The 12,632-nt window shown below is 51.1% G+C and overlaps 1 protein-coding gene across 1 annotated transcript in view; it reads right to left on the minus strand.

Moving 5' to 3' along the window:
* Positions 1–632: 632 nt before the first annotated feature.
* Positions 633–12,632, minus strand: part of Samd4b (sterile alpha motif domain containing 4B) — a 41,082-nt gene continuing 29,082 nt past the window's right edge. Inside the window, exons 4-13 of the mRNA XM_046440050.2 lie at positions 9,788–10,027; positions 9,181–9,290; positions 8,938–9,024; positions 7,845–8,184; positions 6,684–6,769; positions 6,113–6,231; positions 4,956–5,154; positions 4,660–4,783; positions 2,543–2,626; positions 633–2,336 (exon numbers count right to left, since the gene is read on the minus strand). Of these exons, the coding sequence (XP_046296006.1) occupies positions 2,308–2,336; positions 2,543–2,626; positions 4,660–4,783; positions 4,956–5,154; positions 6,113–6,231; positions 6,684–6,769; positions 7,845–8,184; positions 8,938–9,024; positions 9,181–9,290; positions 9,788–10,027 (1,418 nt within the window). The 3' untranslated portion in view covers positions 633–2,307. The remainder of the gene's footprint in view (positions 2,337–2,542; positions 2,627–4,659; positions 4,784–4,955; positions 5,155–6,112; positions 6,232–6,683; positions 6,770–7,844; positions 8,185–8,937; positions 9,025–9,180; positions 9,291–9,787; positions 10,028–12,632) is intronic.

The raw sequence follows: 12,632 nt of genomic DNA on the forward strand, positions 1-12,632 counted from the left end.
TCTTCCCAGCGCCTCTGGTCTCATTTCAACCCCCGCCCACACACACCCATGCTCAAAGACCTCAGATTGAGGCACAGAAACAAGACCACTTGGTTTCCCATGAAATGGAACATAACAAAGGTCAGAATCTTTTTGTGTTTTTTTTTTTTTTTTTTTTCGAAAATAAGCCCAGACCATTAAACAAGTGAACTCCAACAAATAAGTCTTCTCCAACAGCGAGAAAAACTATACAGTTACTCAAAGCTGATTCTGCCAGTGGGGCTGGGGACAGAAGTAGGTAGGAAGGGTGAAATCATGGAAGGAGGCCTGGGGGCCAGGGGGTGGAGGGAAGCAGAAGGTCAGGGTCCTGCCCATCAGAGTGGGGCCGCCTGCGTCCTACACACTCTGCTGTCAGGTGGGGAGGGGGCAGCTCTCGCCTCCCTTTGTGTGTGGGAGGGTGTCCCTCACCACCTCCCAGTGCCAGGCAGGGTCAGCTCACCCTGACGGGGAGTGAACAAGACAGAACCAGCCAGGGAGAGGTGAGGGTCCCATGAGAGGGACACCCTACTGATTCCAAAACGAGGTGGCCCATCCATCCCACTTCCTGTGGCTAGTGGGAAGGGGGCTGGAGAAGCCCTGGGAGCTTGAGGGGAATGAGCAAAGGCACAGAAACATGGAGGGGCCGGGGTGGGGACTTGCATAGGTTGATGAGTGTGCAAGAGGTACATAAATAAACCTGACACCCCACCCAGCCCGGCACTGGGAGAGGAGGTGGGAACCTGGAAGCAGGTCCCCAGGGCCACTCTATCCCCTGGCTTCTTCCCCCTCCCTGGGCTCAGAGCGGAGGGAGGTGCACAGACCAGGAGGGTAGAGGCAAGAAGGTCTGGGGAATGGGCTGATAGTGCACAGGGAGGGTGGTGGTTTTCAACTTTTTTTTCTTTTTTTGGTTTTTTGTTTTTTTCCCAACATTTTGTATCTTTAATAACATACACAATGGTTACCAGCCATATTCATAACAAAAGTTATTCATAAAATGTATCTAAAAATAACATTTTTTTTCCTTTTCGGTGTGAAAAGCTTGAGAACGTCCCAGTGAGAGGGGTAAGTTTAGGGGGAAGAGGAGGTTGGAATAGGGGGACCCTGGCTTCCCCACAGTATGAACCCCCAAATCCCCTCCCTCCACCTGAGCCCCAGCACAAGCCCTCATCAGGAACAGGGACCAGAGGGTCTATGTGACTCCGGGGCTGGGATGCACCTCTGGATTATGATATAGTGTTCCACTTACATGAGGTCATGACATAATGGGGAATGGGAAAGGCTGAAAGAAAAGTGGGGTGCGGCGGGGAAAATAAACAAAAACCAAACAATCCCCTTTCCCGTATTCCTAACCCCCAAGTCTTTACCAACCAGACCTGGGCGTAAAGAAGGGTGTGTACTGTTGGGGGAAGGGGACGTTAAGGCAACAGACTTCCTGACCTCACCGCTGCCCTGGCTGCCCACCGTCAACCTCTGCATCAGAGAAGCCAGGGCTGGGGGAAAAAGGGAAGGGTGAGGGGGGCTGGAGGAGTGGGCTCTGCCCTCTCCACTCAAAGTTCAGGCTCCCCCACCACTATCTTGGCTCAAAGAGAGGCTTGGGGATTCTAAAAATGACAGGGAATGATCAGAGAGAAAAACCGTTAAGAACTATATAAATATGTATCTTAAATAGGCCTAAGAAATTAATTGTAGAGAACCTCTGATAAACAGGGCAAGAGGAGGTGAGAGGAATGTGGTTCCTGTCCTTAGGGAATGATGGGAATGGGGAAGGGCAGACAGTGGAGAGGGGAGGAAGAGCACTTCCTCTTCTCACTCCTTTTCTCCCCAGCTCCTCTCCAGTAACATCATGGGGAGGGGTTGTCAACCCTGCTCATTGGTCCCTCAATATCAAAGGTTTCTGAGCAGGCTCCACAAGGTAGCGGTCAGTTTGTCTGGGAGTCTGCTCCCTTGGGGAGGGACAGGTGATCAGCAGTCTGGAAGAGGCAGGGTTGGGACAGGCCCAGGTGGGGGATGTGGGAGGGAAGATGGGGCAGGCACTCTGACCAGTCCCTGCCCCTTTGATCCTGGCAGCCCCCTCTGACCCCTGGCCTCAGCAGAGATCCCTCAACGGGCCTGGGAGTGAGCAAGGCATGTGCCAATGTTAAACAAAAGTTAAAAGGGTGAGAGAGTAGAAAAATATTAGAATGTATAGCTGAGCCAGCCCACCCTCTTGCTGCCGCAGAGAAGCCCGTTGGGGGTTGGCCCCCGCCCGCCGCCCGGGGAGCCTATGGGTGCGCTGGGCTGTGGGTCCCGTCAGATGGTGGAGGTTTTGTCTGTCCCATCTGTGACAAGAAAGGAGGAAGGGAGGAAGATCAGGAGCAGGCAGGAGGCCCAAGGAAAGGCACTCAAGTAGCCTGTGATCCCAGGCAGGCCCTCCCTGGAGTCTGGCCTCCCCTTGGGACCCTTAGGATGACTCTGAGTTGCTCAGTTTCAGAGATGGAGACGCTGGGTAGGTGGGAGCTGGGTCAGGGAAAGAGGAAATGCTCACCACCCAAGGCGTGTTCTGTCATGCTCAGACACAGAGACTCCAGGGTGGGATTGATCTCCAGGTCAGGCCCAGGGACCGGGCAGTCTGGGAGGGAGAGAGGAGAACGGAGGTGGTGAGAACTGACTGGGTGGATACGAGAGCCAGGGCGACAAGAGACAGAAACAAGCTCCCAAAGCATGCATTCATATGGATGAAGGACATGACTGGGAGGAGGGAGGAAAGGGTGACAGGCCTAGGGTGGTCACAGAGTAGGCAGGAGACACAACAGTAAGGACAAAGACTTGGCAATGCAAAAAGCTGGACTTGCAGACAGAGGAAGTGACTGAAACTGAGGGAGCTTTCCTGGAGGCCCCACACAGGCTGTGACTAGTTTGGACATAGATGACACCATGCCTTGGTCAGTCTGGGCACCTGCCTTAGACACTGGGCAGACCCATGCTCCCTGACTGGTGACTTGTTCTCTGTATCTGGTGCAAAGGCTAAATTAAAACTCTTCCCTGTTCCCACTCGGACTTGCTCCTTTGGATAGGTGGGTGGGGCAAAAGACTTGCTCCTTTGGATAGGAGCAGGTGGGAAAAAATAGGACAGCAGCCATGGAGCTTGTCCTCAAACTGCTTCCCCAAAAGGTCCTCATATTATAGCATGTGGGCAGTAGCCAGGTCCCCGGGCAGACCTGACCCCACGCTACACTACTTAAAATCTTTTTTCTCAGCTCTTTGCTGCCACTGGGAGGAAGGCTGAGCTTCTGACCTGAATTCAGAGAGCTGGCTCCCATCTCCAGCCTCACTTTTCATCCCCAGCCATCTAAACCCTGAGCTCAGGTCCTAGCAGACTTGTCACACAGGCTGATACTGATGAATAAAAAGATGGGAATAATATTAGAGCTCTAATATTATTTCTAATAGAGTAGAGCCTAATATGCAGGTGGGAGAATTAAATTTCACAGTGCAGGAAAGCTTTCTGACAGAGCCTTGCACACAGCATACTAGGAAAAGTTCTTATTTTTTGCTCCTGTAGTTTATCCAACCACTCACTTAACATCATTTATAGATGGCTTCCATGTGCCAAGCCCTGTGCTAGAGTGAAACTATGGGGGTTCCCTGGCTCCACAGGTGGCAGTTTGTAGCATCTCATAAATTAATAATCCCCCTGTCATCCCAGCAGCTTGGGAGGCTGAGAAGGAGGATTGCAAGTTCAAAGCCAGCCTCTGCAAAAGTGAGGGACTAAGCAACTCAGTGAGACCCTGTCTCTAAATAAAATACAAAATAGGGCTGAGGATGTGGCTCAGTAGCCCCTGCCTGACTTCAATCCCTGGTACCTGCACCCCCGCCCAAAAAGAATCCTGATTAGTTGGATATGGTGGTGAATGCTTGTGATTAAAAAAAAAAATTCCTATTGATGCCACAGTTAGGTCACCTATAAATCTAAGATCTCTTCAGGGCATCATCTGTCTGCAGATGACCCACCAGTGCTCAGCAGTGGGCCAGCCAAGGTGGAAGAGCCAACTCCACCATGTTCAGCAAGGAAGGGACTGTGACTGTGTATTCCTGATCTTTCTCTTGCCCACTTGACCCTCCTCCTGACCTTGCATCTCCAGGTTGGCCTCTGAGCACAGGTAAAAGCCCTTCTACTTCAAATTCCCTTTATAGGTAGAACCTCATCTAAGAGGTGGGGCCTACTGGCTCTTTTGTGGTCACTGGCCTCTGAAAGAATGCAAGGGGCTGATTGGCTGATACAGGACTTCCTTCCACAGCAACCTCGCACTTTAACCTCTCATCCCTCAACCTCTTCTAAAATGAGTGTTTAATGATCCTATGAAGAGACAATAACCGTAAGATCATTGCACAAGACATGGAGGTAGAGTGTTGGTAAGTGGTAAGAAAAAAAGGTAGAGGTAGAGAAAGAGAGAAAGCAGGACTTCAGAGATAAAACTGAAACAGAGGGGGAAAAAAAAAAAACCTCTCTCACAACAGTGGAGGAGATGGGTACTGAGAGATGGGAAGTATGGAGAGAAATGCTCACGCAGTCGGGAAGGAATAAGGAATGTAAGATCCAGAGAAGAGAAAGGCCAGGCGAGGTGGTTGGCAAGGTATAGTCCCAAAGGTGGGGTACCTCACCTGGAGGGAACATGAGAATGGCCTGGGGTGACGAGTGGACTGGGAGCGAGTGGGTTCGCTGCACGGAGCTGCGGCTCTGACTGGGCATGCTGTTGCTGCCTCCAGGATTGGCAAACCACAGGTTCTGCATAGGACATGGGAGGATAACAGAGAGGGTGAGTGAGGAAAAGGCCCAGGAGTGAGCTGACAAAAAAGGACCCTCCCCTTTAGTGGGGCCCAGGTGCAGAGTCAGAATATCCCAGACACCACCACTCCAACCCCAGTAGTACCAGGGCTTCCACTTCCTGCAGGCTCACCTGTCGGCCCTGGCCCCCGAGGCTGGGGCTGGTGAGGGCATGTCGAGGGGAGACACCCCCAATGCCCGAGGGGCTCAGGAGACCCATCCTGCCAGGTGGGAGGGCCCGGGGAGGCATTGGGAACTGCCGCTGGGTCCGTCGGGCCACCCCCATCCCCACAGAGCCAGCTATGGGGAGTGAGTTGGAGCCGAATGCCCAGCTGTGAGAGAAAAGGCAAGCTGTTAGCTTAGGTGGATGGGGCCCATTGGTCCATCCCTCCTTCAACTTCCTCCACAGCCCCAATGGGTCGGATACAACATGACTTGCTCTGAGCAAGGATTCCCTGACAACATCTCTGCATCACACATTTCTATCTCCTCCTGACACAAGGGTACTCCAAGAATAGAGACTGGGAGTATGAAAAAGTTTCCTCACTGTTCACTCAGAACAATTATCTAACCTTTGTTTCAAGAGAGAGATTTCTACTATTTGGTACAAGAATGGACTTCCGGGCTAGAGCTGTAGCTCAGTGGTGAAGTGCTTGCCTGTCACATGTGGGGCACTGGGTTTGATCCTCAGCACCACGGACTTTAGAGCCCACTGCACACAGGTGAAGAGGAAAATGTAGAGGGAAGGGGCCTGCTCTCTAGACACATACTATTTTTTGCCAGTTCAGTATCTTAATTTTTTTGGTGATGCTACAAATTGAATTCAGGGACCTCTGCATGCAAGGCAAGTGCTCTACCATTGAGCTATGCCCCCAGCCTTTGTATCCTATCCTGGTAACAACACCCTTGTGAATACAAGGAAAGAATTTTCCTTTTCTTTTTTTTTTTTTTTTTGGTACTAGAAATTAAACCCAGGGGTGCTGTAGCACTGAACTACATCCCCACCTCTCCACCCCCAACTTTTTAAAAATGTTGAGACAATGCCTAAGTTATTTAGGGACTTGCTGCTTTGCTGAGACTGCCCTTTACTTGCAATCCTCCTGCCTCAGCCTCTCAAGTCACTGGGATTACAGGAATGTGCTACAGCACCTGGCTCATTCTGATTTTCTTCTAAGAAAGTCCTTCACTGGGTGATTTGAATAAATACAACCAGGATCCCAGCCCAGACACATTTACCCCTCTAGGCACCTATCTGCCAATCACAAGGGCCTAGGGAGAGCACCCGCCTACCCCTTCTGCTGCCGGTAGTTCTGCATGTCCAGCGCGGCTTTGCGCGGGAATGTCCGGAGGAGCTTCAGCACTTGCTGTTTCCAGGACAACAGTCGCTTCTTCTGTGTCTCTGTGAAAGCCTAAAATTGGGGGAGGGAGGGTTGCTTCTTTGATACCTGTCCTCCATCCACTGCTTAGGTGTTCATGCTTGCCTGCTCTGTGCCAGGAGATGCTAGACAGAGGTGGCTGTGCTCACGGAGCTCACAGCTTAGCTGAGGGAAACACATGCAGTGATAACTGTGTAGTCACCCCTCCCAGTGAGGGCGTAGAGCAGGAGGCACCAGAAACCCAACTCCGCAGGAGCAGTAGGTTGAGGGTGTCTTTGGGTCCCCATACAAATGTCAAAACAGAACTGAGGGGTTAGCAGTAGGGAAGGGACTGCTTCTGATAAGACTCTTAAGAAAGAAGCCTCTGCAGCCAACACTGGTAAGCTGAGGGCGTGGGGAAGGGGTGGATGCTAGAATGTTGGAATGCTGTCCTCTGAGAGAGGAAGCAGCTTTTCTCTTCCTGGGAGCCCTATAGAGGGCATTACCTCATGAGTCAGGCACTTTTCGATGAGCTGGAGGTAACTGGTGATGTTCTCCTCGTCTGGTCGGGACACCAGCAGCTGGGTGCACACTGCAGGACACAGGAAAGAACAGGAAGTTAGCTTTCAGCCTCCCCAGTCCCAGCCAGCTGGTGCAGGAAGAGGAACAGGAGACGTGGGCTGGATAAGTCTCCACTCAGATTACCTGGGTTATTGTGAAAAATATATAATTAAGCACCTATCACAGTGCCTGGCACAAGACAGATAGGAAGTCAATAATACCTCATTTTAAATCTTCTATGTGTCTTCTTGGCAATGCTGGGGATTGAACTCAGGGCCTCACACATGCTAAACAAATACTCTACCACTATGTTACATCCCCAGCCCTTTCTATACTTTGAGACAAGGTCTTGCTAAGTTGCTAAGACTGGCCTTGAACTTTTGATCCTCCTGCCTTAGCCTCTGAAATAGCTGGGATTATAGGTGTGTGCCACAACACCCATTTTTAATTTTTACACAGCAATAATCTTGTTAATATGAGCATTTTTAGCCTGAGAAACTGAAGGCCCCAAAAGATTGAGTCACTTGTCCCAAGACCACAGAGCTCTAAATAAAGATCTGGATCCAAGTAGGAGGTCTGTTATGCCATGCTATCTCAGGAAAGGTTAAATCTACCATGAGATTCATTGTCCTCATCCCCTGGATGTTTGTTCACCCTTTACTGCAGGCAGTCTCCTCTGACATGCTGTCCCGCTATCAGCCCAAGCTTGCCCAAGAGCAGGGACCTTGCCACGCTTGACTGTGGAAAGCTGATACTTTCCACAGTTTTATACCCCCCAGAGGGCTTTAAAAAGCTCTGTTCCCAGCGCTTTTCTTGAATTTGACTCCTAATGCTTGATTGAGTTCACCTGGCTTTCTGCCTCAGGAGTTTTGGCTTGTTGTTGTTTTTGGTATCAGGGACTTAGCCTAGAGGTGCCTAATCACTGAGCCACCTCTCCAGCCCATTATTTTGAGACAGGGTCTTGCTAAGTTGCTTAGGGCCTCACTAAATTGCTGAGGTTGGCTTTGAACTTGCAACCCTCCTACCTCAGCCTCCCAAGCCACTGGGCATGTGCCACAATGCCTGGCTTGCCTCAGGATTTCGAGCTAGGCCTTAGCTGGCCTTACCTTTGCCCATCACCCGTGTAAACTGGCTGGGGATGTCTCCGTCAGCAACGGGAGCCGGCGCTGGCTCACTGCCATCAGTGGGAGCTGGAGCTGGTGGAGGGGGATACTTCTCTGCAGCCGGAGGGTCCTTGGCCTCAGTGCCCTTGTCCGTGCCAGGGTGGGCTAGGGGAGGCTCAGCACCTGGCAGCAGCGGCTCCCCCCGGCCCCCATCCTTGGCAGTAGGGGTGGTAGTGGTAGCAGCCACAGTAGCCTGAAGGACACTGTAGGCCTTGATGGGGGTGATGATGATCTGCTGCAGCTCCTGTAGAGCATTCCGCAGATTCCCACCTTCTAGCACATCCTGCATGGGAAGGACACAGTTGGGGTCACATATAGACCTCACGGTGAGACAAAAAGAATGTTTACACAAGTGGGGCCAGATGGCTTGGAAAAGAAAGGGTGGCACTCTGGATTCGTAGAGAGGGCAGGTAAGGGCGAGGGCAGGTAAGGGCACTGCCAACACACATGCAGACAGGTACATACTTGTATGCACGTGTTCCCTCTTCCCCTTGGCGTGGAGGCCCACAGAACTCAGGAGAAGGGAGTCTAAAGCTGGGGTCTCAGGGATCCAGCCAGGAGGAACCAGAGATTCAGACCAAGACACAGGGTGGCGGGGACAGAGGGCAAGGAGCAGGGAAAGGGAGAAAAGGAAGGCAAACAGGCTGATGCAGGAGAGTGAGTGGGTAAGAATCAAATGGAAAGAGAACACACACAGACACTCTCCTTCACCAGACAGACAGATCAGTCAGAAACGGAAAAACAAAAGGAAAAAGAAGGGGCGGCATTAGAAGAGACCTTCTGGAATCACAAACCAGGGCCAACAGGGAGGGAAGCCTCTTAACAACTAGCAAGGGAGCCCTTTGATGCCAACTTGCATATGGACCCTAGAATCTGGCTCCGAAAGGTTGACGCCACTGGAGGTGAGATCTAAGGAGAGGGGAGGCCCAGAGGAGAGATGGCTGGGCAGCTGGCAGCAAGGCGGACCCAAAGCCTTTGGTCTCCTGGTCCCATTAGGTAGCCACTGGACTTGGAGATTGGGATATCAGGTTCTCACCTTCTCTAGGGACTTGAGGACACTCTGCCTCTCACGCAGCTTCTGGATACTCAGGGCTATCTTGTGGCGGGCACCTTTGGTGACATTCTACAATGAGGACAGAGAGAGACAAGAAGCTGGAAATGGGAGAGTGAAGTAATTGGCAGTGTCCCAAAAGGACCAAAGAGACAGGAGGCTTGGGTTGTAGGGGTAGTGCCAAATGGTACTGCCCCCGATACCTCCATGAAGTTCCCTCGGCTTCACCTGTGACTCCAGGTGCTGCTCAGTCAGTGTCATCATCTCCTCGTAGCTCATCTGTGAGAAGAGGGCTGCATATTTGTGCAAACGGAGGCTCTTGAGCCACGAGGGCACATCTGTAGGAAAGGAGGGAGAGAGGTAGGTCAGGAATTTGGTGACCAGACAGGGGGAGGCTTTAGGGAGGGACCGGGCAGAAACTATAGGCAGTCTTAAGAGCTCCAGAAAACTAGGAGGGGGTGGGATCATAAGCTACTTCTTCATCTACTCAGCAGGGACCTTTCAGGTGCCTCCCCTGGGTAGGACACCTGACCCTTTAAGACGTCAGGATGACCTCAATGACTTCTCTAAACATCTTCCTGGAACCTCTATCAGTTGCCTGTCCTGGTAGCCTTGTCAGATAAAACTGTTGAGGGTAGGGGCTCCTTCCCCATCACACCAGGGCCTACGAGGGGGGGGGTGTCTCAGCTCTGTCTTGAACCCAAAGTATAGGGACTATCTACTTCTCACAGACCTGTCCCCTCTTCAGGGAAGGCAGGTGACAGGCAGAAGTTTTCTGTCCTCTAAGCTCAGTGGAAGCCCTAGAGCGGGGCCTGGTTCGCCCTCCTTGTTGTACCTTTCATACCACTGCCGTCCTCCTGGAAAGTGTTCCGGCTGGAGCCCTGCTCCTCCGTCTGCTCACTGCCAGAGGAGGCCACGCTGCTCTGGGGCGAGAGGGGTGCGTGGTCGGGCGTGGTGAAAGCAGCCCGAGCACCGAGCTCCTCTGGACTTGGCCACTCACCAGGGGCCTGAGGGCTCGTAGGGATGAGTGACATGGAGCGCTTCAGTGGGCTAGGGTGGATTTGGCAGGGGAGACCTGGCCAGAGAGGGAGAAGCAAGAGGTCAGGCTTGGGTATCTGACTACAAGAGACCATGCCTTCAATGCTGTGATGGCACTCAGAGCCACAATCCTCCAAGGGGAAGGGACTGTGGGGTCCAAGAGATACCCACCTACCAGATACTGAGCATTCCTTCACCCAAAGCCCAACTCCCTGGCAAATGCTCAGCCACTTCTCTTGACTATCCCCATTCCCTGCTAGGCTAATCCAGCCGCAGCATATGTGGCTGGAAATTACTGCCACACCCTCCTCACTGTTTTTTTTCCTTTTTTTGGTACTGGGGATTGAACCCAGGGGCATTTCACCACTGAGCTACATCCCCAGCCCTATTTATTTTAAAAATATTTTTATTTATTTATTTTTTTAGTTTTCGGCGGACACAACATCTTTGTTTGTATGTGGTGTTGAGGATTGAACCCGGGGCGCACGCATGCCAGGAGAGCGCGCTACCGCTTGAGCCACATCCCCAGCCCCCTTTTTATTTTTTTGAGACAAGGTTTTATTAAGTTGCTTAGGGCCTTGTGAAATTGCTGAGGGCTGGCCTCAGAAACTTGCAGTCCTTCTGCCTCAGCCACCTGAGTTGCTGGGATTACAGGCGTGTGCCACCCTACCTGTCTTGTCTTCATTCTTGCCTCTTACAGTCCCCCTTTCCCTCCAAGTAGCCACACTAATCCTTGAAAAAGTACAAATTCTGATCAAGATGGTTCCCTGCTTAACTTCATGTGGGTCCTTCATGGTGAAAACAAAATCCAAGCTCTTCCACATACCTAGAAGGTAAATAAGCCCCTGCTCACCTCTGACCTCTCATCTCCCACACTCAGCCCTTGGTTCAAGTCTTTGTAGCTTTCACCTCTCCTGGATCCCCATTTGCCCCTGGAAAACTCAAAGTCTGTTGTAAGGGATTCTTGTGTGTGTGTGTGTGTGTGCGCGCACACACACACATGCGTGTGGTGTTGGGAACACCAGGCCTCACACACACATGCTAGGCAAGCACTCTACAGAGCCACATCCTTAGCCCTGAACTTGCTCTTTCTTCTTGTGCTTTTAATCTTAGCTGTTGGCTCCCTCAAGTCTCATCTCAAGTGTCACCTCCTCTGGCCTACATTGAACATTCAATCTTAAATAACTGCCTCCCCAACCCTTAACCCCAATTACTGCCTTATCTTCTTGCAGCACCTATTACTACCTGAAATGATCTTATCTAATTATTTGTTTACTTGCTTATTACCAAATCCCTTGGCTGGAATAGAAGATTTGTGATAGCAGGGACTTGTCCTCTCTTAAACAGCATTCTATCCTTAGCAATTATAGTGAGGGCGTAGCCCAGAAGAGTTGCTTCATTAGTACTTAGAGATGGATAAAGTATGTGCTCTGAGTCATGTCACTGGGCCTCACATCTCTGTTTTTTCTCTGTATTGAGCCCAAACTGGCCACCCATGAGGTCTGGTGGCTGAAGGTAAACCCAGGGGCCTCTTCCATAGGACATTTCACACTCTCTTGTCCATCCTGTTTCTGAGGTAAACAGGGTGATCCAACATTTTTTTGTTTTGTTACTGGGCACTGAAGTCAGGGTGCTCTACTACTGAGCTATATCCAGAGCCTTTTTCATTTTGAGACAGGGTCTCAGTAAGTTCCCAGTCTAGCCTTGAACTTGTGATCCTCCTGCCGAAGCCTCCCAAGTTGCTGGGATTACAAGCCTGCATCATGGCACCCAGCTACCACTTGACTTTTTTTTTTTTTTTTAAATATTTATTATTTAGTTTTTGATGGACACAACATCTTCGTTTGTATGTGGTCCTGAGGATCGAACCCGGGCCGCACGCATGCCAGGCGAGAGGCCTACCGCTTGAGCCACATCCCCAGCCCATCCACTTGACTTTTTTGTACTGGGGATTGAACCCAGGGGTGCTTAACCACTGAGCCACATTCCCAGCACTTTTAAACTATTTTATTTAGAGAGAGGGTCTTACTAAATTGGGGCCTAAGGTGATGAGGCTGATTTGAATTTGCAATCCTCCTGCTTCTGCCTCCTGAGATGTTGGGATTACAGGTGTGTACCACCACACCAGTGATTTTTAACTATTCCCAAAACAGGAGGGGATCACCACAGGCTCTCCTACATAGCTATGTGCCTTTTCCCACTGCCCAGCCACTGCTGTCCCACCTTCTCCACCAGCTGCTTTTGTCTCCACACTTCATACAAGCAGCCTTTCTGTAGCTGCCTGGTGATGATGTTTGCGGCTCTCCTCACTAGCCAGCCCCAGGCAATGGACTGGGGGCTTGTGGATGACAGGGACCCGCCCAATCATTTCTGCAAGCCCAGGATTAGGCACAGGGCATGACACACAGAAGTGCTTCAACAGTTTCATAAAGGATAAAAGGATGTTAAGGGGACCAAGATGCCCTTGACACAGGGAATTCTGAAGCCCCTCCCAAGTTAGCTGAGAGCAAAAGAAAAGTAAACAAAGCTAAAAAGCCTGGGTAGGTAAGGACATCAAGGCCCAGGAAGCTCATGCCCTTTGCTCCAGTTCCCACAGGGAGTTGAGAGGCAGAGACACGGAGCCTGGGCCTTGCTTTCAATGG

This window comes from Marmota monax, unplaced genomic scaffold, assembly GCF_021218885.2.
Source record: "Marmota monax isolate L192 unplaced genomic scaffold, Marmota_monax_Labrador192_F-V1.1 WCK01_AAM20220418_F8-fsc00228, whole genome shotgun sequence".
In the NCBI taxonomy this organism is placed as follows: domain Eukaryota; kingdom Metazoa; phylum Chordata; class Mammalia; order Rodentia; family Sciuridae; genus Marmota; species Marmota monax.